Source organism: Panicum hallii, chromosome 3, assembly GCF_002211085.1.
Source record: "Panicum hallii strain FIL2 chromosome 3, PHallii_v3.1, whole genome shotgun sequence".
NCBI lineage: Eukaryota > Viridiplantae > Streptophyta > Magnoliopsida > Poales > Poaceae > Panicum > Panicum hallii.
The window spans coordinates 15785339-15807899 of record NC_038044.1 but is presented as its reverse complement, the minus strand read 5'-3'; the positions used below and the strand labels follow the sequence as shown (position 1 = coordinate 15807899).

Sequence of the window (22561 nt, the reverse complement as noted above, 5' to 3'; positions counted from 1 at the left end):
ACCGAAGAAGTTTGACATTAGACAAAACAAAATGAACCTACATTTTTTTAGCCGATGTAGTAATATACATAAGGATATGTACGGTCAACTATTATTTTGCAAATGACGCCCAAGGATGTGCGCGGTCAGCTCTAGACAGCTAATACATGTACACAGAAATTTTAAGATTTTTATGACATTGAAAAGATGTACCTAGCTTGGCCATAACTATACTTTCAGGTGTCTGTATTTCCTATAAATTTCAACGGAAAAAAATAGAAAAAATAATGGTCAAATACATGGGTTGAAGACTGCATCCTGTATCCAAAACATCATCAGGTAAGTAAAAGGAAGAAGTACCTTTTACCGTGCCGCCAGCAGACCAACGATGGACGGACTGACCCTTGATCTCACGGATTCCAGACACGTCCAACTCCCATGTGAAACCTTACAAGAAAACTACAGTAAGACGAGGTTAGCTGCTGAATCACGGCTCCCATGTCGCGTGCGCCCAAACTGTGTGTCGACATCCTGACATGCATCTTGACGACGATTTCTGTATGCCCGTCTGACCCCGAAAATTTTAAACGGCGTCTCATCTCAGGGAGGCGTACATGATGGGGCACCAATCAGAATTCAGACACCGAATCATGCATGGATCGGACCGGGGCGGGGCGGATGATCTTGGTGGCGGCCGGCGACGCGGCGTTGACTCCATGGATGGAGAGGACGCCGCATATGCAGAGAGCGCGCTGGAGTGACAGCGCTGCAAGAGGAGTATCGTACGAGATATAGTTGCAGGGTCCCTAATCTTTGAACACGCTTATCTGAGTTCTGACTCCGTTGGTCTCCGATCTACACGTGAACGGCGTGTGTCCGTGCCCAAAGGGATTCGTTCCAGGAAAGGAGGGGGATCGATCATCGATGCCAGAGAGCTTGGTGACTGGCGCCTCGGGGATCTCGGAGAAGATGATCTACATGAAGCAGAAGATGACCTCATCTATTTGCTAGTTAAAATTTTGCCATGTTGACAGGACCTAATGAATCACTGCCGCGATATTAGTTCTCCAGAAATTTTCCACATGATTATGCTAACCTTCATCTCATCTGTTCATTTTCTTAGTATATCCACGATCAAGTTCCAACAACGACGGCTTCACATATACTTGTATGTATACGGCCATACTGTTTGTCACCGTTATTCCTAGCTCGACATGGCTGCCGGCATGAAGCTTGCTGCCTTCTGCCTCCTCGCCGTCGCCTCCCTCCCGCTCCTCGCGGTCGCCGACTGCGAATGCGAGGCCTCCGCCGACGAAGACAGCGACAAGGGAAGGGCGCTCACGCTCAAGATCGTCGCCATCTTCTGCATCCTCGTCGCGAGCTCCGGGGGCTGCGCGATCCCCTCGCTCGGCCGGAGGTTCCCGGGGCTCCGCCCGGACACCGACCTCTTCGTCGCCGTCAAGGCCTTCGCGGCGGGGGTCATCCTCGCCACGGCGTTCGTGCACATCCTCCCGGACGCCTTCGAGAAGCTCGGCTCGCCGTGCCTCGCCGACGGGCCGTGGCACAAGTTCCCGTTCACGGGCCTCATCGCCATGCTCGCCGCCATCGCCACGCTCGTCGTCGACACGATCGCCACGGGCTACTTCCAACGCGCGCACAACGCCAAGCCCGCCGCGGCCGTCGGGGACGTCGAGACCTCAGACCATGCGCCGCACGGCGGTGGCCACGCGCACGGTGTCGCGTCCATGATGGTGTCGACGCCCAACGCCGACGGCGGCGGCACGCAGCTCATCCGCCACCGCGTCATCGCGGCAGGTTCTCATCGATCCATCATCCCTGTCCATGAATCAAATGAACTCATATACTATACTTGATCATACTGCACGTGCGTTTGCTGATCATAAGTTCTTGCCTTGTATTACATGGATGTCCTCAAGGTGCTCGAGCTGGGGATCATAGTGCACTCGGTGATCATCGGGATGTCTGTGGGCGCATCTGAGAGTCCCAGCACGATCAGACCGCTTGTGGCAGCGCTGACGTTTCATCAGTTCTTCGAAGGAATAGGGCTTGGAGGATGCATTGTGCAGGTATACGCTCTGATTTATTACTGTCTGCTACATTTGAACTAGCAAAGCCGTGGTACTTGAGACGCTGTAAACATTGTTTAACTAGGTGCTCAAGCTCAATATATACAATCACGGAATATTAGATCAATAGCTTAGTTTCAAAAATTACGTCAGGGCACAATACGCCTGATTTTTTCTCAATGTTATCCCCATACCTCACCCCCTTTCCCACAACCCTACAACGCTACTATTCATCCATTACCTTCGAAGAGCACCTTTGTCACCGTCTTGTGCTCCTCAGTCGTCTTATTAGCTCCTACAATTGGATCCGAAGGTAGGGCAATGCTTGTAGCTACAGTTTTCGGTGGTCAACATTTTGAGATTAGGGTTTAGCAAATCAAAAGTACATAATGATCACTGGGGTGATGAAAGTTTCTTGGTTCGAACAGGCCAAGTTCCGTCTGAAGTCGGCGCTGACAATGGCCCTCTTCTTTTCACTCACCACGCCGGTCGGGGTTGTGATCGGCATCGGGATCTCCTCCGCCTACGACGAGAACAGCCCCAGGGCCCTCATCATCGAAGGGGTCCTCAACGCCGCCGCGGCTGGCATCCTCAACTACATGGCCCTCGTCGACCTTCTCGCCCAAGACTTCATGAACCCTAGGGTGCAGAACAACGGGAGGCTGCAGGTCATCGTCAACGTGTCGTTGCTGGTCGGGACGGCGCTGATGTCCATGCTTGCTATATGGGCGTGAATACTCGCGAGTACAGTACTGATCCAATTATGTTTTTTTTTCTTTTTGGATTTTTTCCACCGCCCGTTTGATCTTTGTTATTACGCGATCATCATCACCTGACAGTTTATTATTTGTGTCTGTAAAAAGAAGTACATACTCGCCAAATAAAACTCATGTAATAAAAGCGCCGATTACGTCGCTATTATGAACCTCATTTGGCGACTGTACGTTGAGGATTCCAAAAGGAGAAAGGTAAAGGCGAGCTGCTGCATCAAAGCCGCTTCAAGCAAAAAGCTGGTGCCCTTTCCATTCGCACCAATCGTCAAAGCGCACATGCTGCCTCTCTCGCGATAGTACACGGGTAGAAGGAGAAAGAAAGAAAAAACTATAGGAAATGATGGCCAGTGCAAGTTGACTATGGCAAGAAGCCGCCACCCTAGATACGTGTGCGTAGCAGATGCCGCTACATCACAATACATTGCTGAGCCCATCTGGAAGACTGGAACATGGCGTGGCCGCGCAGATCACAGCAGCATACAAGAGCAGGTCCACCGACCTCATGTAGATGGCACAGGATGTCGACATGGTGGCGACATGTCAAAAGTCTCCGATCTGTTCCACGATTCCAAGACTTGCTCGTCACCGAGATCATTGTTAAGTGTCCAAGTGGCTGCACTCTCCTTGTCCAAGCTAGTACTAGCTAGTTTATTGGTTTGGTGGACCGCTGGGGGTATCGGGTTTACATGCCGCCAGCCCCGCAAATTCCGCTATGTTGCAGTACCCTCCCGAGTCCTGCACGATTACCACTGCCTAGAGCTGTGTGGATCGTTCTATCAGCGGCGTAAAAGGATCGCTCGCCGGCCTTCGAGGGACGTGAGTAACCATCTGATCACCAGTAATCTGATTAGTACGTTGCTATCATGCTGCATCAGGGCCACGGGCGAAGGCGTGTGCAAAAGCAAGCCGGCGACGGGCAGCCAAACCGTCGGAAACGCCTCGCCGACCTGCTGCTGCTGCGAGTAAAACTCGGCACCAGCATCCCTACGCAGAGTGCCAGGGTCTACGGAAAACACAGCACTCACTCTACCTCGTTGCTCCGCTGCATTCACCACCCATCAATTCGGCCGCGCGCGGGCGGGCGAGGTGTGCAGCGAAAACGCCCGCACGATCAATGTCGCCGCGTTCCCATGGTGAGGCAGGTGAGCCCGTCGCGTCTCGTAACCCCCCGGAAAGTGAGACACAGGCACACAGCCTCACGCACGGGTACAAAAATGCTGCGAGGAAACGGATCGGTAAGGCATGCGCATGCGCCAACACTGCCGCGGCGCTGTGCCGACCGGGTGAGCCGAGCCGGCAGCGCTAGACGATGGCCAAGCTCCAGGGCGCGCTCTGGTGCCTCCTCCTGGCGCTGGCGGTCTCCCTGCTGCCGGCTCCCGCCGCGGCGGAGTGCGACTGCTCGGAGGACGCCGCGGGGCGGGACAAGGCGCGGGCGCTGCGGCTGAAGGTGGTGGCCATCTTCTGCATCCTCGCGGGGGGCGCGGCGGGGGCCGCGGTGCCCGCGCTGGGCCGCCGGGTCCCCGCGCTGCGGCCGGGCACGGGACTGTTCCGTGCCGTCAAGGCCTTCGCGGGCGGGGTCATCCTCGCAACGGGGCTGGTGCACATCCTGCCCGCGGCCTTCGACGCGCTGGGCTCGCCGTGCCTCGCGGATACCGGGCCGTGGAGGAGGTTCCCGTTCGCCGGGATGGTCGCCATGCTCGCCGCGATCGCCACGCTCGTCGTGGACACCATCGCCACGGGGTACTTCCGCCGCACGGTCGCCAGGAAGGCCGCGGCCGTCGTCGACGAGCCGCCGGCGGAGCCCGGGCGGTGCGGGGACGGGGACCTGGAGGGGGCCGCCGACGGGCACCACGGGCACGCGCACGGGATGTCCGTGCTGGCACCCGCGCCGCCGGCCGCCGGCGACGACCTCGTGCGCCACCGCGTCGTCTCTCATGTACGTACGGCCACACCTTGCGCGCGCGCGCTCCGAGAAACAGAGAGGCGGTGCGGTGAGGATTTCCGACGGATTTAATTTGATCAAGCTGCTGTCGTGGATCCATCCAGGTGCTGGAGCTGGGCGTGGTGGTGCACTCGCTGATCATCGGGATGTCGCTGGGCGCCTCGGATTTCCCCAGCACGGTGCGGCCGCTCGTGCCGGCGCTGACGTTCCACCAGCTCTTCGAGGGCATCGGCCTCGGCGGGTGCATTGTCCAGGTGAGGACGCTGTTACTTCCCATTCGGGCTGGTTTAATTAGGAGCAGTCAATTATCCTTGTCCATGAAACTGAGCCATCGATTGCGAGCGTTGGGGCATAGCAATCAGCAGAATCTACCAATCCTCTAAAACTTTAGACTTGTACGGAAGACGTCGCCGCATCTTCTTTAGCACTTGTGTTTCATCTTTTAGGTCTTGCAAGGTCCACATCAAAGTGTGTTGTCACAATATCACTATCGTATTTTCTTTTTTTGCCAAAGACAAAATCACTATTGCTAACGTCTCGTAATTTTCCCCCTTTTCTTTCATTTTGTTATCTTTTAGCCTGACGAGCAACGTTATGAAAACTTTGTGAAGAACACTAGTAACTGGGCCGGTACTGCTTGAATGGCCATATCTGATACTACTGGGCCTAGGCTGGGGTACAAGTCAGCCCATGTAAAGAATAATACCAGTAACTGGGCCGCCAGTACTGCTTGAATGGACACATATCTGACATTACTGGGCCTAGGCTGAGTAACAAGTCAGCCCATGTAAAGATTCCACTCATTTCTTTTTCTTTTTTTGAATTGTAGTAGATGCCACTCCTTGATAACTAAGTTAACTACTAGTGCCTCGCAAAAAAAATAAATAAATTAACTACTAGTGTGATGACAGAGATTTTCTTCATTCTATGGCAGGCCAAGTTTCGCCTCAAATCCGTGGTGGCGATGGCGCTCTTCTTCTCGGTGACGACCCCGGCCGGCGTGGCCATCGGCATCGCGATATCGTCCGTGTACGACGAGACCAGCCCGACGGCGCTGGTCGTGCAGGGGCTCCTCGAGGCCGCGGCGGCCGGGATCCTGGTGTACATGGCGCTGGTGGACATCCTCGCCGAGGAGTTCATGAGCGCCAGGGTGCAGAGCAGGGCGCGGCTGCAGCTCGCGCTGAACGCCTCGCTGCTGCTCGGGGCTGGCTTGATGTCCATGCTAGCCATCTGGGCCTGACCGCGACGTAATGAGCTTACGAAGCCGCAGGCGTTTTGTTTACTCCATCATCTGAGAACGAAGCGAGAGTAGTAGATAGAGTTTTTTTTTTAAAATGGAATAGTAGATAGCATATTTCTTAGGCTGAGATTGCAAGGATGTGATGATGACACAGGTTAGGAGTCAGCCTCACGCTCAAGCTGCCTGGATTGCTTAGAATCTGCGTGGTGTTGGCGAGTATCAGGCCAGACCACCCACTGGCTACAGGCCACGTTATACGAATCTCCATCTCAAAATCACTCGACAACTTGCAACCGACGCAAATTTTCTCATAAATTGGTAGTATTGGATACGAGGACTCACTACTTGGAGAAGGATTAGAGGAGTTTAGGGAGAAGCGGGAGAGGCCGGGGAAGGAAGATCAGCAGAGAACAGGGGAGGGAGGAGCCCGGAGGAAGAAGATGCTGGTCCCGTTTATTTCAGCTTATGACTGATTTTGAAGGTTTGATTTTGAAAAATTTAAAAATCAGATGATACTCATAATCAAGAATCGAGAATCCAGCTGATTATAAAATCTAATAATCATCTAATTTTTAAACTTCTCAAAATCGAACCTTCAAAATTCGCCGGAAGCTGAAATAGACAGGGCTGTTGTGTCTTGACTCTTGCCTGTTCAGCTGTTGTGTTCGATCCCCTATGGGCTCAGTGTTACTTGACGGCCCAAGCAATCATCAAAGTCCTCCAGTCCAGCTGCCCCATAGAGCCCATGCACGCAAACTGTTCTCATTAACCACATGTGCAGCGCATCTCTCGTCAGTCATGGACTCATGGTCAGTTTGAAATGCTTGCACCAGCGGCAGCGCCGCTCGTACAGGGCATCTCAATCGACTGCTCAACGAGCTCAGTTTGAAAATGACTAGATGCTTCCCCCGCTGCGAGTTGTATCTCTTGATTTCAACTAGAGTTGCATAGGCATTCTTTAGTTTCATACTTTGGCGAGGTCGCGAGAGAGTTCTAGTTTCTACTCGGATCTTCCGGTCCTCCCCAGACATTTGGTTTTCATCCGAGACATCCGATTTTGCTTCGGGCCGGGGTATCTGTTTTAAATATTCAAACAGAGCTAGCACATCTATATCCTCCCTCTAGGCAAAGTTCCTTAGACACACACATGCTCTATTAGGCCTGTCACCTCCACAGAAAAGTGATAAAAAAAAGTTCACCCTAAAAATTAAGATAGTTACAAAAAAGTTCTTAAGAAAACACAAACAAAAATCACGAGTTAAAACCTATTGTTCTAGTCACATAAAGAACATCAGAAGACTGTTAATGTTCCTTTCTTTTAACCACGGGAGCCAAGTCACCTCAAAGACGTCAAGATATGCCAACCCAGTAGGTGACCAGCCTAGATAACTGGATGTGGTAACCACAAACTTCAGTATCCCAAGTCGAGCGACGCAGAACGATGAACGGCTCCAAAGTACAGTAAGTACCAATCTGTGCAGTAAAAATAATCAGGTGAACTGGTCGACAGTGGACCGGGGAAACAAGGACGAAGAATTTCAAAGCGATGCGATCGAGTAGCTTATTGGCCAGCAGCAACACCGCCATGAATGCCTCCGGAGCAACTAGCCTATTGGCCAACTAGCATGTAGTAGCAACAAGTAGTAGTAGCAGCAGCAGCCGCGGGAAGCAAAGGCGATCGAGCTGCGGGTGTGTACGCCCGCGCACGTACGCGCGTGTGGATTCCCATATCGGCCAGGGTGTTCGCCTAGTTTAGACCCCGTTTGGAATAAAGGAATGAAAAATACAGGAATAGAAAAAAACGTAGAAATAGGCAAAACGTAGGAATCAAGAAGATGAGAAAACCACAGGAATTCAAAACACAGGAAACTAGAATTGTTGTTGTTTGGATTGCAGGAAACATACGAGTTTGAATATTTGAACCACGGAGGGTACTAGCCACATACTAGCCGTTGGACATGTTGCACACATGCTAGTCGTTGGGCATAAGACCGTTGGACCTCTCTAGCTAGCTTCTTGCTATATAATTCACCCATATGACATACAACATTGCAAGAGCCATTCCTGGGGTGAAGAAGCAAGCGAGGACCCAGAGCCGGGGCAGCGCCGGCGGTCAAGCGGCAAGAAGTGGCGATACTCTCGTATCGTGCCACTGACGCGTACAGCGCCCTCCATCATAGCGGCACCCCCGCCAGCCCTCTCCAGCTCCACCTCGACGCCTGGAAACACGATTCACCGCCGCCATCCTACCTCCCTACACCGAGATAAGGCAGAGAGAGCTGAGATCTTTACCTGTTTCTTGTGAAATTACTTCATCCCCTCCAGATTGAGAACCACAATCTAGTGTTGATGGAAGGAGAAAAGGCAGAGGAGGGCGATTCCGTTGAGCAGATGAGCTACTTGGTCGTGGATTTGTCATCTTGAGGTCCAATCTTGAGGCAGATGAGCTAGTTCTGTAGAGCCATGGTTGGGGATGAGAGCTTCGTGAGGAAGAGAAAAGACAGACCCAGATGGAGAGAGAACGTGAGAGATAGAGACGGAGAAAGAGCGAGACTTTCTTTCCTTTGACTCGGAGTGGATTTTTTGATTCCTGTAAAATGCACACCCGTAGTTTCCTTTCCTGCGGAACGGATCGCCGGTTTCCTCCGTTTCAAACGTAGCAGTGTGTTTCCTTTCCTATGGATTGTATTCCTACAAAAATCCTTTGATTTTCCTTTGATCCAAACGGGTAATGGCGGCTCAGATCCACGGCTGGCACCAGGTCAAGCTCCACCCGCGCTGCGCTGCGCTGCACTGTGCTCCTCCTCCTCCCCTCGCTCCGAGCCTTGGGGCGCGTCGCGCCGGCCGGTGGTGTCAGCCTGCCAGGCAATCGCGAGTGCGAATCCTCCGGCGCAGGGAATCCTAGGGCGCGGGCACGGGCTCGGCTCCCGAATTCCTCGTACGGGACTGCAAATTCGCAATCGCATTGGGCAGGGCCTTGCTCCGGCCAACTGGGTGTGTCTCGGTCGCTTCGCTCGCTTGCTGTCTGCGTACGTGAATCGATGAAGAAAACCTCTGTTTATTACTGTTACTATAGTAGTAAGCAATGTGTTTAACGGGGAATTTGCGTTGGTTTGTTCCTGCGTTTGCTTTGCTTTGTTTGTTTTTCTATCTTTGAATTAGCTCGTAGGGGGGCGTGTTAAAATGCTGCAGAAGGGCTCTGGGCCAATGGTAGGGCTAGGGTATCTCTATATCTACAAACTCATGCCAGTACCGTGGAGCCAGCCAATAGAGAGCAGCATCGCATTGCGCATCTGCACACAGAGATGTGCATCTTTAAAGATTTGATTGACGTGCGCGCACACGGATGGCATGGCACCTGAGATCTCTCAGAACAGTGGACAAAAATTATGACTTGGGGAGAAGAAATATGAAGTCAGAGGATTAACATAATAGCGGTGGCAAGGCGAGCATTTGATCTGCATTTTTCTTGAGAAACAACAGATGGGCCTGGCGAGCGGCGACCGGATTTCAAATGGTGTTGAACTTCGAGTTGCAGAATGTATGCACTGGGACGCCATTGATGGGTTTCTTTCGGACTCTACAACCGTTCATGATTCGTGCGGCGCCTGGGAGCAGATAGATGGAGTTAGATACTACCAGTAGCGAGCATTTTCATGATTACGCCTAGCTACCATGTAGTACTAGCTTGCTTCCCCCAACATAAACCGGGCTTAGAGTCCTTGATCAATCCCCATCAAGTACTCCATCACGGCTCTGGTCCGTGTGCACCTGTTCTCTGCAACTGCATCTAATTCATCTCATGAATGTAACTTATGAACCGCCAACCGGATTCCCCCCTCAGATTTCAATAGATTTCTTTAGCAGAAATTTGGCCGTCAACTGCAGGAACAAACACGCAACAGCTACTCCTATGTAATTAAGAACAATGCTCAACAAGTACTGATCTTTGTATAGAGGTAGGTTAGGAGTAGTGACTTAATTTAACTAGGCCAAGAAGTAGCTAGACGGCTAAAAGTTGTACATGTATGTGAATATTGGGTGTCAAATATCAGGCAACAGCCACACAAATGATTTTTTTACTATGTGTCGCCCAAAAAAAGAAAAGAAAATTAAACCACAAGCTAAATCAATCTAGAACCATTGAACCCATGGATCGATCTCCCCCAATAGGCCTAAGGAACAGGAAGAAGTCAAGAACAACGTCCCGCAAAAAGGCCGGCGGCCGGCGACACGGGCGCTAGGCGAGCGCGTCGGCGAGCTGCTCGGCGGTGCGCGCCAGCGACTGGAGGTTGCAGCGCACGGTGTCAACGAACGTGCGCGTCTCGTCTGCGGTGTTCCCGGGCGGCACTTCCACGACGTACGACTCCACCCAGTCGTACGTCGCCGTCGCCGCCGTCCACGAGGCGGCAGCTCCGGATGAAGTGCTTGTACGCCTGCGGCCGGTCGAAGCGCCGCACCACGGACCAGACCGCCCCCACGGGCGCCGCGATCGCCTGCACCACCGCCGAGCAGCACTGCCCCGCGCGCGCCGCGTGCTCGTGGTGCCGTGCGACGCCGCCCCGCCGCAGCCCGCGATCCGGCTGTGCTGCGGCGGCGACGGCCTCGGAGCTGTGTACGGCATTGCTGGTTGCTGCTGCTTCCTGCTTGCTCGCTCCTCTATGTAGTAGTACCAGACGCACCCTACGGTTCTTGGTTTTTCCTCACAGGAGCGGCCGGGAGGGGATAGAGAGCTGGTAGAGGCCGAAGGAGAGAGGCGGCCGCTTATATACCTGGGACTAGGACGAGCAAGTGGTTGGTGCCGGTCATGGTCCCTCCTCGCAACTTGCCGAGGCGCGCGCGCACGCAGCGCGGCACCAGTTGCCATTCCTTGCTGTGTCCTCGCAAGTTGCAGGGAGGAGTAGTTTTTAGGGTCAGTTGGGAGAGTTGCTGCCTCGCCGCCGATAGTTCTCTCTCGGAAGAAAGATGGCGGTTTGGCTCCCCGGGCTGGAAGCCTGGGCTTCCAATGGGTGGGCGTGGAGGGAAAGCTGGGCGGGTTGGGGTGGTTAGTTGGGGCAAGGGGGGCAACGCGGTGGCCAATTGGGAGGGTCAAATTAGAATTTGGGGAGGAAAGCGACGCGCATGCCCGTCCCAAGAGCGAGTGATCCACGATCCCATCCCGTGCGGTTGTGCTCGTCGCGTCCCGTGTCCCGCACCGGCACAACTGCTGGCGCCCTGCTGGGCTGGTCGGAGTGGTTGGACGAGGAGGCGGGTTGCGAGGGAGGAGAGGACATCTAAGCGTGTGTTCTTTTTATAGGGTCTAAAGTTTAGACCCGTCATATTAAAGAGAATTTTATTATTTAGAAGTATTAAATAAAATTTAATTATAAAATTTTTTCACAGATGAGTGCTAATTCACGAGACAAATTTAATGAGCCTAATTAATCCATAATTTACCACAGTGATGCTATAGCAATCATCCGCTAATTATGAACTAATATACCTTATTAGATTCATCTCGCGAATTAGTTCTGGAGTTCTGCAATTAGTTTTATAATTAGATTTTATTTAATACTTATAAATAATAATATTCTCTTTGATGTAACGGATCTAAACTTTTAGATCCTAAGAAAACGAACACATACCGAGGCCGCGTGACACTGGACAGCAACCGATCGCCTGTTCCGTCGGTGCTGTCGCCGTAGCTGCTGCTTCTTCGGTGCTGGCGACTTGGTGGGAAGCTGGTTGCGAAGCCTCCGGCGATTGGCCCACGAGAACGCCAAGGCGTTCCATCTGAATGAAACGGGGCCAGATACTGCTACGATTTGTCCGTTTCGCAAACGTCAGAACGCACTCTGGTGGGCCCCGGGAGTTTGTTTCGCGCACCGTGTGTCAGTGCCCCTGGCCTCTGGCCTCTGGCCTCTCGGGCCTCGATGTGCTTCAATTCAGCACTCGGCACGTGAGGATCCCAACTTTTATTCTGATACATGAATGGCTGAATCAGATTAGCTGAAACTTTTGAAATATAAAATAGATAAGCTGAAAATGTATAGCCCGTAGCCGCCTTTCTTCAGAAGAATTACAAGTTCAGATAAGGTAGAATCGGGTCAAAACAAGTGAAAATGGAGCTGCGAGATGAGAAATCTCGGGATCATACCGGCTGTTTGCTGGGCGAATTGAGAAACGCAACCGCTGACCCTTTTGCCTTTCCTGCAATTTTCTTTCTAAAAAAGTTGCGTCAGATCAAAACATCCGAGGCAGATACAGTGCACGCACGCTCGCAACTAAAAGCGCGCTTCAGCCGGGCAACATCTGCTGCAGATACAATGTTCCTTTAGCACAACTGAAACTTGCACAGAAGCCAGCTGGTGGCTAGCTGGCCAGAGAAGTAGCTTGTTAAAGAAGCAGCTGGTCATAGGCCCTGTTTGGCACAGCTGAAATTTATTTATAAATTATTAACAATTAATATATCATACAAAGAAGCAGCGGGGGGCGGAGGCAGGGCGTGGGGGCCGGCGCCGGGGGCGGAGGCAGGGGCGGGGGGCGGGGGGCTGGGGCCGGCGGCGGGGGGCGGGGGCCGGCGCCGGGGCCGGAGGCAGAGGGCGGGGGGCGGGGGCCAGCGCCGGGGTCGGAGGCCGGCGTGGCGGGCGGAGGCAGCCGGCGCGGGGGGCGGAGGCCGATAAGCTGCAGAAGCTGGTCCGCTCCCGCTGCTCACCGTACGCGCGTTTTGTGAAGGAGGAGCGTAAGCGCTGGTGGAGAAAGCGGTCAAGAAGTCTAGCGTTTGGCCAGCCCGCAGCTTAAAATTGATCAGAAGCTGGTTCACAAGCTGTGCAAACAGAGCCAATGCTCGCAGCGAAAAACAATGGTATCTTTGGTCGACCCAACAATGCTACATTATTGCCATCAAACGCTAATAATCATCGGGGAAAACCCTAAACAACTCGTCGGTTTCGTTCTTTATCTTCTTTTCAGGTCGCATCCCAGTTGAATCGGTTTTCTCTCTCTCTCTCCTTTCCTCCCAGAAAGTCAGAAAGCGTTGGGCGAAGGGATTATTAGGCTGTCTCCAGCGATATCCTCCAAATCCCATCCTCTACATCCTTCATTTACAGAATTCTCTACAAGATTCTCTCCTCTATATCTCATTTCTCTCCAACAACGTTCTCTAAATCTCGTTCTCTATACATTAAACCCTATATTTAAAACGTATTTTGTTCCAATTTTTTGTACGTATTTATCGTACCTCAAACGCTATGGATATATTTTATTTTTATTTAATTCAGTGTCTGAAACGTAAAGAAAAAATAGAGAAGAGGAGAGAGAATCTCTATATATAGAGGAAACCTGTAGCGTTCTCTATTTTAGAGGACCATTTAGAGAACGCTGCTGGAGCAATAGAGAATGGAATCTTCCTCTATATATAGAGTACAGAACGCTTTACTGGCTGCCGATGGAGACAGCCTTATACTGGTGCTGGTAGCGCAGCAGGCCAGCATTCTTTTTAATTTATTAGGGGTGGTGATATCACAGGGATCATGTAAAGGGCGATCAGTTTGCTAGTCACGCCTGGTTGAAAGTTCAGACATGATCTTCGCGATGATATTAATTTCCTGGAGCTCGCCATGATGCAGCCTGCGAGCTGCAGGTTGATGGGGTCGCCGGCTCGTCGCCTTCGCGCGTGATGCCATCACCAGGTCCTGTTCCATTGGAAGAGCTCGGTAAGCAGGATCTCAGATCGCGCCCAGATAAGCACGGGGAGACCGACGTGCGTGCTTCGAGCTAGTTAGCTGCCGTCACGTAATCACAGAAAGAGAACTAGCCAGAGGGGTGCGGTTTATATTGTTTAAAGCGGGCTGACGCCGTAGAATTTATTTCTTTAGGGGACATGATGTTCATCAGTTGACGATCTTGATCTAATCTAAATATCTAATCCTCCTAATTGCAACCATTTTGTTTAGGCAATGTCAGGGGCTTACCATGATTGGGCTATTCACTATGTGGGCTATGGACCGTGGCAGTGAGAGTTGCTGGGCCGAGCAAGTGATGGAGCCAAACAGTACAGAAGGAGAGCAAAACAACAGAGAGAGACATCGATGATTATTCAGAAACAACTACTACTCTTCCTCGTCATCCTCTGGTTACTCTCTCCCTCCTCAAGATTCCAGTGTATCTCTGATTCCTTCCAGTACCTAGAACTTGCTCATCTCCTCCCGTCTCCCCTGCTTTGCTGCCTTTCCCGAACTCTGTTCTTCTCATATTGTATTGGATCAGTGCTAAGTTATGAATGTTCATGGTGGTGGATTGAGTGGTTGCTAAGAGGCAATAACCAAAATGGCTGAGATGGGCCGAACCAACTGGGCTCTGGTTTAGCACAAAAGAAGGCGCATGTAGTGGGTGGTGTGGTTGGTGTCAATTCAACGCTCGGGATCTTAGGCCCAAACATAAATTTTGTGAATTTTGCCTCAGGCGTTCCAAGCCTCCAGAACAAGATTGAAGAAATTTCCGTGTTCTCCACGGGTCCAGAGGTCAAACAGGTTCTCCATGCCCAGAAGAAAAGTGTGCAAGGGCCGCCAAGACGGGGCACGGGGGCAGTTGCAGTACTGCTTCCCGGAGAAGGCTCTCGCAGCTCTTGGCGCGAGGACAGTGGACAGACACGGTCAAGAGGTCAAGCCGGGCCCCGCGCTCCCCGTCACCAAAGCGGTCGATGTCGATGAAGCTTTGCCTGCTTGGTGTCGAAGAAAACGACGCCTCGCGGCGGCGGGCCCACCCTTCCCATCCTCCCTCTTCCCCGGCCCGGCGCAGCGGGCCCCACGCGCACCCTAGTGCCACGTCGACCCGCGGTGCGGACGACGCCTCTCCATCCGCAACCAGGCGATCGAGCGCGCCGCAATCGCCTCGCCTCGGCCTCGCTGCCTGCTGCTGCCTTGCGCGCCAAGTCCAAGTAGGAGCAAGCCCCCACGCCGCGTCTCATTGATTAGGGCCGTCCTCGAAAGCGTGCTGCGCGCGTGGTACAGTACTTGAATCCACCTGGGGTCCCCTCTGGCCCTGGCCGACTCAGATTTTCGTCTTCCAGCGTAAGCCAGTGGTGAGCCACAGCGCAGGGGGGGGCGGAAAGGAACTGAAGGGGGAGGGGGAGCGGCCGGTCGATCGAGGATTCGAGGGTTCTCCCGCGGGAGGAAGGAGCCATGGGAGTGGGGCCGGGGAGGAAGGAAATGGGGCGGGCGGCGGCGGCACCGACGTCGAGGTAAGGCGGAAGATCCCCCTCGTCTTTTTTCTGTGGCTGTGGTTGCCGCTTTCCGCCTGTGCTGCTCGCTTCTTCGCTTGCTGGCCGTCGTGGCTCCGGGGTCGATCGGGCGTGATCTGTGGAGGACGAAGATCGGTGCTGTTGCGCGCATTGTGCCGTTCTGTTCCGCTCCGGGGACCGGGGTTTAGGGTATTTGTGCCGGCGCGGTATTCATCTCTGATGGTGGATGGATCTTAGCCTTGTCTGATGTGTTGTGTTTGTAGTGTGATGCGTATCTGAATTCTGAAGCCCTGCGAAATGTTGATGTGGTTCGAGGGCTTTGAGGACCTAATTGATGCGGGAAATCGCGATTTTGGGTAGTGTTTTTTTATCGATTTGAAAGGGGTAATCTTAAGCTTGATAAAAGATGGGCGATTGCCATTCAGTGTTCGGGTGCTGAATGTGAAGTCCATGTTTTTTACTCCCTGTCAAATTTCTACAAATCAAGTGGGGGAAATACTACCTGACCAACATACTAATGCAGATTGTGTGTTCTTGGACGAATGTCTGAAAGACTGAAACGAAATTGGAACGATGTCTGAAAGACTGAAACGAAACTGGGACAATGTTTATGTTGTTAAATTTAATGGGTGCTACACATTATATGTAATAGCTATATCATTTTTTTCTCCTTGAATTCGAATGGTTGATTGTCTAGGCAGTATGCACTTGTGTTTCTGGAGGTTACACTGTGGAAAATATTTCTGAAGCTGGACATGTAACTGCATTCTGTTATGTAGTCTCTCAAAGAAAATTGCATTCTGTTATGTTTTTTTTCATTCTTATGTTATTATCTGTTAGCACTATCATCAACCAAAATTGATAATTCCATTGAAATGAGAAGGGTGAACTAAATGCTAGGACCTTTTCAAACTAAACTCAAATTTAAGAACTCTGCCTCCCTGCAATACTTTTAATTCCTGATGGTTACACAGCAAAACAGAGCAGATAGTAAATTCTGCTCCATCTGTATGCATTTTATTTTTACATAATATGAAAAAAAATCCTTCAGACCTAACTTGAAGAAGCAACAAGAAAGCACATTTGGCAGGGCTCATCTCAATTCTTATTGGTTCTTATTGATTCCTTGCATACATTTCTGCTGATAAGTTTATGTTTCTTTAACCTATCTTGAAACATCAAACATCGGCATTGTCAAGTCATCTTGGTTTGCTCTGATATTCAGAGGTATGCGTTGTGTTCTGCACGTGCAGGGCGACAGGAACGCACCAAGCCCGCGTCAACGGCAGTGCCAATGCCAAGCCAGGTTCTGGAAGCAGAAGGTCTCGGTCGGGACAGCGAGGGCCGGGTGGCCCAGACAACATGCGCCACAACTACCGCGGCGTTCGGCAACGCCCGTGGGGCAAGTGGGTGGCGGAGATCCGCGAGCCCAACTCCGGCAGGCGCCACTGGCTGGGCACCTTCAGCACCCCCGTCGACGCGGCCCTCGCCTACGACCGGGCGGCCGAGGCCTTCCTCGGCAACCTCGCGCACCTCAATTTCCCCGCTGACCACGCTGCCGCCGTCACCGTCGCCACAGCCGCGCCGGCGCAGTGGCAGCCCGCGTCCTGCTCTCCCGCTCCCGCCACCACCGCCGACGTCTTCGAGGAGAATGAGGTGAAGCCGCTGATTGATGTTGCGCAGGGTGGGGCCGGAGCGGAGGTCGCCAGCCAGCCGCAGCAGCAGGGCGCTTCTTGGTTGTCGCCTGAGCCTCTGCTCGACGACGACCCGGATGACATTTCCATGTACATCGATTTCGACGCTGTTGACCACATGATGCCTTGTTATCATGGCATCAAGGTAGAGGATTGCCAGCCTGACTGACGGGTTCGACGGCGACGGCGTCTACTCTCCGCTGTGGGCGCTGGGTGACTGAAATGGTATATGCTGAGACTGTGAGACAGTGCGAGATGGTCATTTCGCTGACAACTTCTGATGGTTCGTCTTTCTGGCAGGATTAGGAATGGAATTTAGCTTTGTTGGTACCTGGTAGTCTCTTCTGGTTGTTTTAGTAGCTAGCTGAACTTCCTTGCGTGTAGGACAACAGTCGGTGGTGCCTTCGTCTGCATATTCTTTTGTCAGGTGACTGTCTGTAGTGATCTGCAGATTCTCATCCTGTATAGGATTAGAGACCCATGGCGAGTTATGTTCTGTAATGCCCTGATTACTGTATAATGCAGCAATCCCCTGGTGTCATGAAATGCTGATTGGATACAGACTTGGCGATTTGTCAGGATCCCAAGTTGTTTTCAGCTGACGGGCATGAACAGCAGCACAAAAGATTCAGCAGGCCTTTGAAAGTTGAAACGCTTGTACTGGGCTACTGGTCTTCGTACAAAGCACGCCCTTCTTAACTAGAAAGGGAAACAGTTTACTGTAGGTCTAAAATTTGTACAGTTTCGTCATTTGGGAAAACAAACGTACAGTTTGCTCCGAACAATGTTACATTTTCTACGCAAAGAACACAGTACCAAATGCACCCTACCCTCAACACCGATCCAAATTTAGATTTACAATTGCTGAACTCATGACGACCCCATGTTTATCGCAAAATCCACATGGTTAGTGGATTCCGTCCACAGAAATTCTACTGAACAATCAGAGCACAATAAAAATCTCGAGGCTATGAAGTCTGAAAACCTTTTTTACATGTCATTGATTCCTCTCATCTTCTCGATCTCTCGCCCTTCTCGACTTCAACGTGCAAACCTCCATGGCAATCCTCGACGGACTGGCAAGCCACCAGGCAAACCAGTGGACGAGGACCATGTGTTCGTCTTCCTCCTCATCGTGGCCCTCGACGGCTTCTACAGCGACATCATCAGGACCAACTCATTCCACGGCGCGCTGATGCTAGGGCTGGCAATCCTCGACGACTGCCGCTCGGCACCGCTATTGGGATTACATGGTGAAAAATTGATCCAAATCACTAATTTATTTTTTGGGTGCATGTGTACGCCCTAGGTACTACCGACCTTTGCCCTTGGTATAAACAGAGAAACTTTTTCAGTGTAACGATCCAGGCAGTGGAAAGGCATGCTGTACCGCCCAACGGTGCGGGTTCGCGCAAACAATCATGCTGAGAGTTGCCAACCTAAGCCGGTCAGCAACGACGCAAATGAGCTGCACCCAACTGCCTGGCTCGCTCGCTCATCGTCTACAAAGGGAGGCAGGTACCACCGCCCCACAGCAGCCTCCTCTCTCACCTCATCTTGCCCGCTCGCAGCAGCATGGCGAGGCACCGTTCCCTCTTGCCCGCACCATGCATCGCGGCGCTGCTGCTCCTCCTAGCGGCGGTGATTAACAACGATGCGTCCTCCACCGTGCTGGAAGATAGGAGGGACGCGCACCTCGAGCCGGCCGACGAAGCCGGCCACAGGACATACATAGTCCTTCTCGAGCCACCTGCAGGAGGCCAAGACATGCAGGGTCGGATCCACCAGAGCCTCCAACGTCAACGGCCTCGCCAGCGGCAACGCGTCCGGCATGGCTCCGCAGGCGCACGTCGCCGTCTACAAGGCGTGCGGCGAAAGGGGCTGCCCTAATGAATCCCTGATGTCTGCCATCCTTGTGGCGGTGGACGATGGGGCCGACGTCATCTCGCTGTCCATCGGCGGAACCTCCGAACCGACGTACGACCATGACCCGATAGTTGTGACCTCCCTCGCCGCCATGCGGGCCGGCGTCCTCGTCATCTCTAACGCCGGCAACAATGGCCATTGACCTTCCACAACGACGTGCCTTGGCTTACGACCGTGGGAGCCGGCACCGTGGACCGGTCATTGATGGCCAAGGTTGTCACTGATGATGTGTACGAGGATAATGTGGTGTTTGGCCAATCGCTCGAGGAGATAGGCGGTGGCCGGTGGCCGACGACAGTTTGACCATAGGTCACGCACGATCTCCTCTACAACGACGATGATGATCGTGCCAACTGCATGTACCCAGAAGCCGAGATGCCAGTGCGTGTTCCGGGCCGGATCCTCATCTGCCAGTCTGGCGGTGAAATGAGACTTACACATGGGGTTTGGGGGCATGACCACCCCCCCCCCCCCTCCCCCCCTCCAAAAAAAAAGTACCCCTGCCCGTGGGGCCATTGTGGGCAGGCTGATAGGGGCAAGAGAAGATACAATAGCCCCAGCTACGTTTCACTAATTCCCTTATTGTATCAATCAGCTGCCAGCCTCCGAGATGTTTCATTTCATTCTGCTAGACTGCTACCACGATGTTTTGTTTCCATCTCCCTGACGCTCGAAGACGTGCCAACGACGGCGGGCAGGCAGACGCGGCTGCCAATGGAGGGAATCGTCAACGACGGCGAGGGCGAGTAGGCCGCAGACATCACGGCGGCCGCTGATGCTGCTGAGCATATTCGTGTTCCTCCTCCAACTCAAACCTATGTAAGCATGTCCTATTTTCTTAATCCATATCCCCTAAACTATTTCTTGTCTCATAATAGCATAAAATCTTTTGATGAAATTAGACCAAATCCATGTAGGAAACCAATGCAAAGCCTAAAAGAAAGACTACACTTTTTTTTTTTTAGTAAAAGAGGGCACATGTAGAAGAGCAAAATGATAATTATATGGTTGATCAAAATCCTTAATTAGAAGAAGATCTGCTCCACCAGCTCCACCCAAAGTTCAGAGACTAAATTCAGATGTTAGTGTTTTGATTCTAGAACGTGATCCTGGTTTACCATGTCAAATTTGGGACTATCCTTTTGATGAACAAGATCAAGCTCGCAAAATATACATCATGCATGGCCCATTTCAATTCATGAAGGACAAGTACCCATATTCTAGCCCCAAGTCTCATCAACGTTGCCTTCAATCATATTGGTTCAAAGAATTTTCTTAGTTAGAATATTCTCCTGCAAAAGATGCGGCATTTTGCTTTCCTTGCTATTTGTTTTTTAAGAAACCATCAGGAAGGGCAGGATCGGATGTGTTTATAGTGAAGGGTTTCAATTCTTGAAAAAAAATTTACTGGGCTTTGGTGAAATTTTTCTCCAAGTTTTGATATTATTTCTGCCAATGGAACATGCTAGTATTCCGTGCATATTGCTCGAATCGTGTATACTTCTTTTCTTATCATTTGATGTTAGTTCTTAAGCAAATGAATCTTTTACTCACTGATGGACAACTGCAGTTCTTTTCTGTAAAGGTAGATCAATGCATTTTTTATTAGCTGGATGCAATTTGATGCTCCCTCCATATTTTTTTGTCATGTAGTTACGACACAAAATCTAGCACAAATTTGTGCAAATATTCATGTCCTAACGACAAGAAAATTCAATCAGAGGTAGTACTTGTTATTCATGTGATTATACAAACACCTTGCCAGTAACAACCATTTTAGCATTGGACTTAGCAGAATCTGTGAGACTACACCTTACCTGGGGTAACTCCACCCCATGGCAGGTCAAGGTGACCACGTTCGGGTGCTCCCGGAGCAACACGAGATAGGTTTGGTATTTTCTGCCGCCCCGGGCGCTTTGGATGTTGACGTACCACCTGAAATAGACTGGTATTCTCTGTCGTCCCAGGTGCTTTGGATTTCGCCGTAGCTCCCGCTGCGCGCATGCACGGAGATTGATGCAGAAGAGAAGAGGAGGAGGATGACCACCACCATGCTGAGAGACACCTTCTTGGCAGGAGGTGCCATGGCCGCCGGGACGACGAAGCTCCTTGTCCTTCCTTCCGTTTGGATCTGGAATTATTTCTACGTGGTGGTGTTACATATAGCGAGAACGGATTGAGAAGACAAACGCAAATCAAAAAGGATCCCTGGCAATTTTGATACGTTTCCAAATCAAATCAAATAAGATCTCTGGCAATTTTGATACCTTTCCCCCGAGACCGAGATCCGCCCCCTTGCCAGATACGTTAGGCTCAGACAATGTAAGGCATGAGAAAACAGAGTTCATGGATGCAGCCGGTGCGATCGGCCGTGTTGTCGCTGAGGCGCTCAATCCAGCATGAATGGAGGAGCGCCGCCTCCGCCGTGGAGACCTCCCACGCGTGGGGCGGTACGCCACTGATGGAGACCTCCACGTAGTGGAGCGGCGAGCCAGCGCATGGGACGGCCACGGCTGGAGTAGGAGCGTGAATCCGGCCCCCGTGACAACTCGCGGGCCGGAGAGGACCCGCTCAGCATCCACCGGCGACCTTCTTCCTCACCAACAAGGTGATCGCTGATCCATCAGCTCATGGAAGCATCAAATGCAGCCACTGACCAAGTTGCCTTCTACACTCCTACGCTTAGACCCGAAACATCTGTTCTGTTTCGTTTGCAGTTGATCGGCAAGAACACGTTCAGCGTCCTGATCTGCTCGTCGGCGGCGATCACGGCAGTGCCGGTGCCGGTGCCGGTGCCGGTGGCGGCATGTCTGTACGACCCGGACCGGCGCGACGCCGTGGACAAGCGGCGCACGTTGCAAGACCTCAAGGCGGACGCCGAACTGCGCATTGATAAGGGTGTCATTGATGGAATTATCAATTGCAGTGCGAGGAATTATCAATTTTGATAAGGGTGTCATTGATGGAATTATCAATTGCAGTGCGAGGTAAGACGCCGAACTGCGCATCCAGGCGTGCGAGGAATTATCAATTTTGATAAGGGTGTCATTGATGGAATTATCAATTGCAGTAATAATAATGGATGAGCAGCATCAAATTTACTTCTGCATTAGGGCAATATAGCACAATTTCCAGGAGTTCACAGTGTTCTGGTAATTCCAGTATCAACTAACAATTATATCGTGTAAAAAACATCATTAAACAAGCAAAGACAGTTCTACAGGAAGGTTATCACCAAGCTAGCTAGCAGCATCAAAATTTAGCTGAATTTCTAGGACCTAATATTCTCGGTTTACTTGTAAGTTATTTGAAGATATAAAAACAGAAATGACATGATTGAATAATGGATCGATGCAGTATGGTGGAAAAGTTGCAAATTATTGAATATCAAAACACAAATGGCATGTTTTCTCCTGCTAGTTCAGAACAATAGGAAATAACCATGTCAATTAACGGTCAGTTGTGCAGGATATTCATTATCCATAACAGCACCAGATACTTCATACTTGTCTAAAAAACCCAACCTATTCGAACTACAGTTGACATAACTGAACATTTATGCATAATGTATTCATAGAGACATTTTTAGTTCTCTTTCATATAAGCTAGCAATGATGAAGTTTCAAAATGTATAATAGGCAATGAAGTTCATCTTGCAGACTCACCTGGTGTCTTCATCACTTCTGCTGCTGTTCCACAT

The 22561-nt window shown here is 51.5% G+C and overlaps 3 protein-coding genes and 1 pseudogene across 5 annotated transcripts; 3 read left to right on the top strand and 1 right to left on the bottom strand.

Moving 5' to 3' along the window:
- Window positions 1–700: 700 nt before the first annotated feature.
- LOC112886842 (zinc transporter 9-like) lies at window positions 701–2996 on the top strand. The gene is made up of 3 exons (XM_025952853.1): window positions 701–1790; window positions 1917–2066; window positions 2495–2996. Exons 1-3 carry the CDS (start codon window positions 1194–1196, stop codon window positions 2798–2800), a joined length of 1053 nt encoding a protein of 350 aa, XP_025808638.1. The 5' UTR covers window positions 701–1193; the 3' UTR covers window positions 2801–2996.
- Window positions 2997–3507: 511 nt separating this feature from the next.
- Window positions 3508–6332, top strand: LOC112886806 (zinc transporter 5-like). The gene is made up of 3 exons (XM_025952803.1): window positions 3508–4775; window positions 4886–5035; window positions 5716–6332. The coding sequence occupies exons 1-3, from the start codon at window positions 4149–4151 to the stop codon at window positions 6019–6021; spliced, it is 1083 nt and encodes a 360-aa protein (XP_025808588.1). The 5' UTR covers window positions 3508–4148; the 3' UTR covers window positions 6022–6332.
- Window positions 6333–9980: 3648 nt separating this feature from the next.
- On the bottom strand, window positions 9981–10903 carry LOC112887732 (annotated as a pseudogene).
- A 4026-nt stretch (window positions 10904–14929) lies between these two features.
- LOC112887211 (dehydration-responsive element-binding protein 2D-like) lies at window positions 14930–17564 on the top strand. Of its 3 annotated transcripts, none has more exons than XR_003227529.1 (3): window positions 14930–15241; window positions 16495–17160; window positions 17236–17564. XR_003227529.1 is itself a non-coding variant. In XM_025953338.1 (2 exons), exons 1-2 carry the CDS (start codon window positions 15183–15185, stop codon window positions 17102–17104), a joined length of 669 nt encoding a protein of 222 aa, XP_025809123.1. In that variant the 5' UTR covers window positions 14930–15182; the 3' UTR covers window positions 17105–17564. The 3 variants fall into 3 exon arrangements, 1 of the variants encoding a protein (XP_025809123.1); XR_003227528.1 differs by having other exon boundaries at window positions 16495–17213; window positions 17258–17564; XM_025953338.1 differs by having other exon boundaries at window positions 16495–17564.
- The last annotated feature ends 4997 nt before the right edge of the window (window positions 17565–22561 follow it).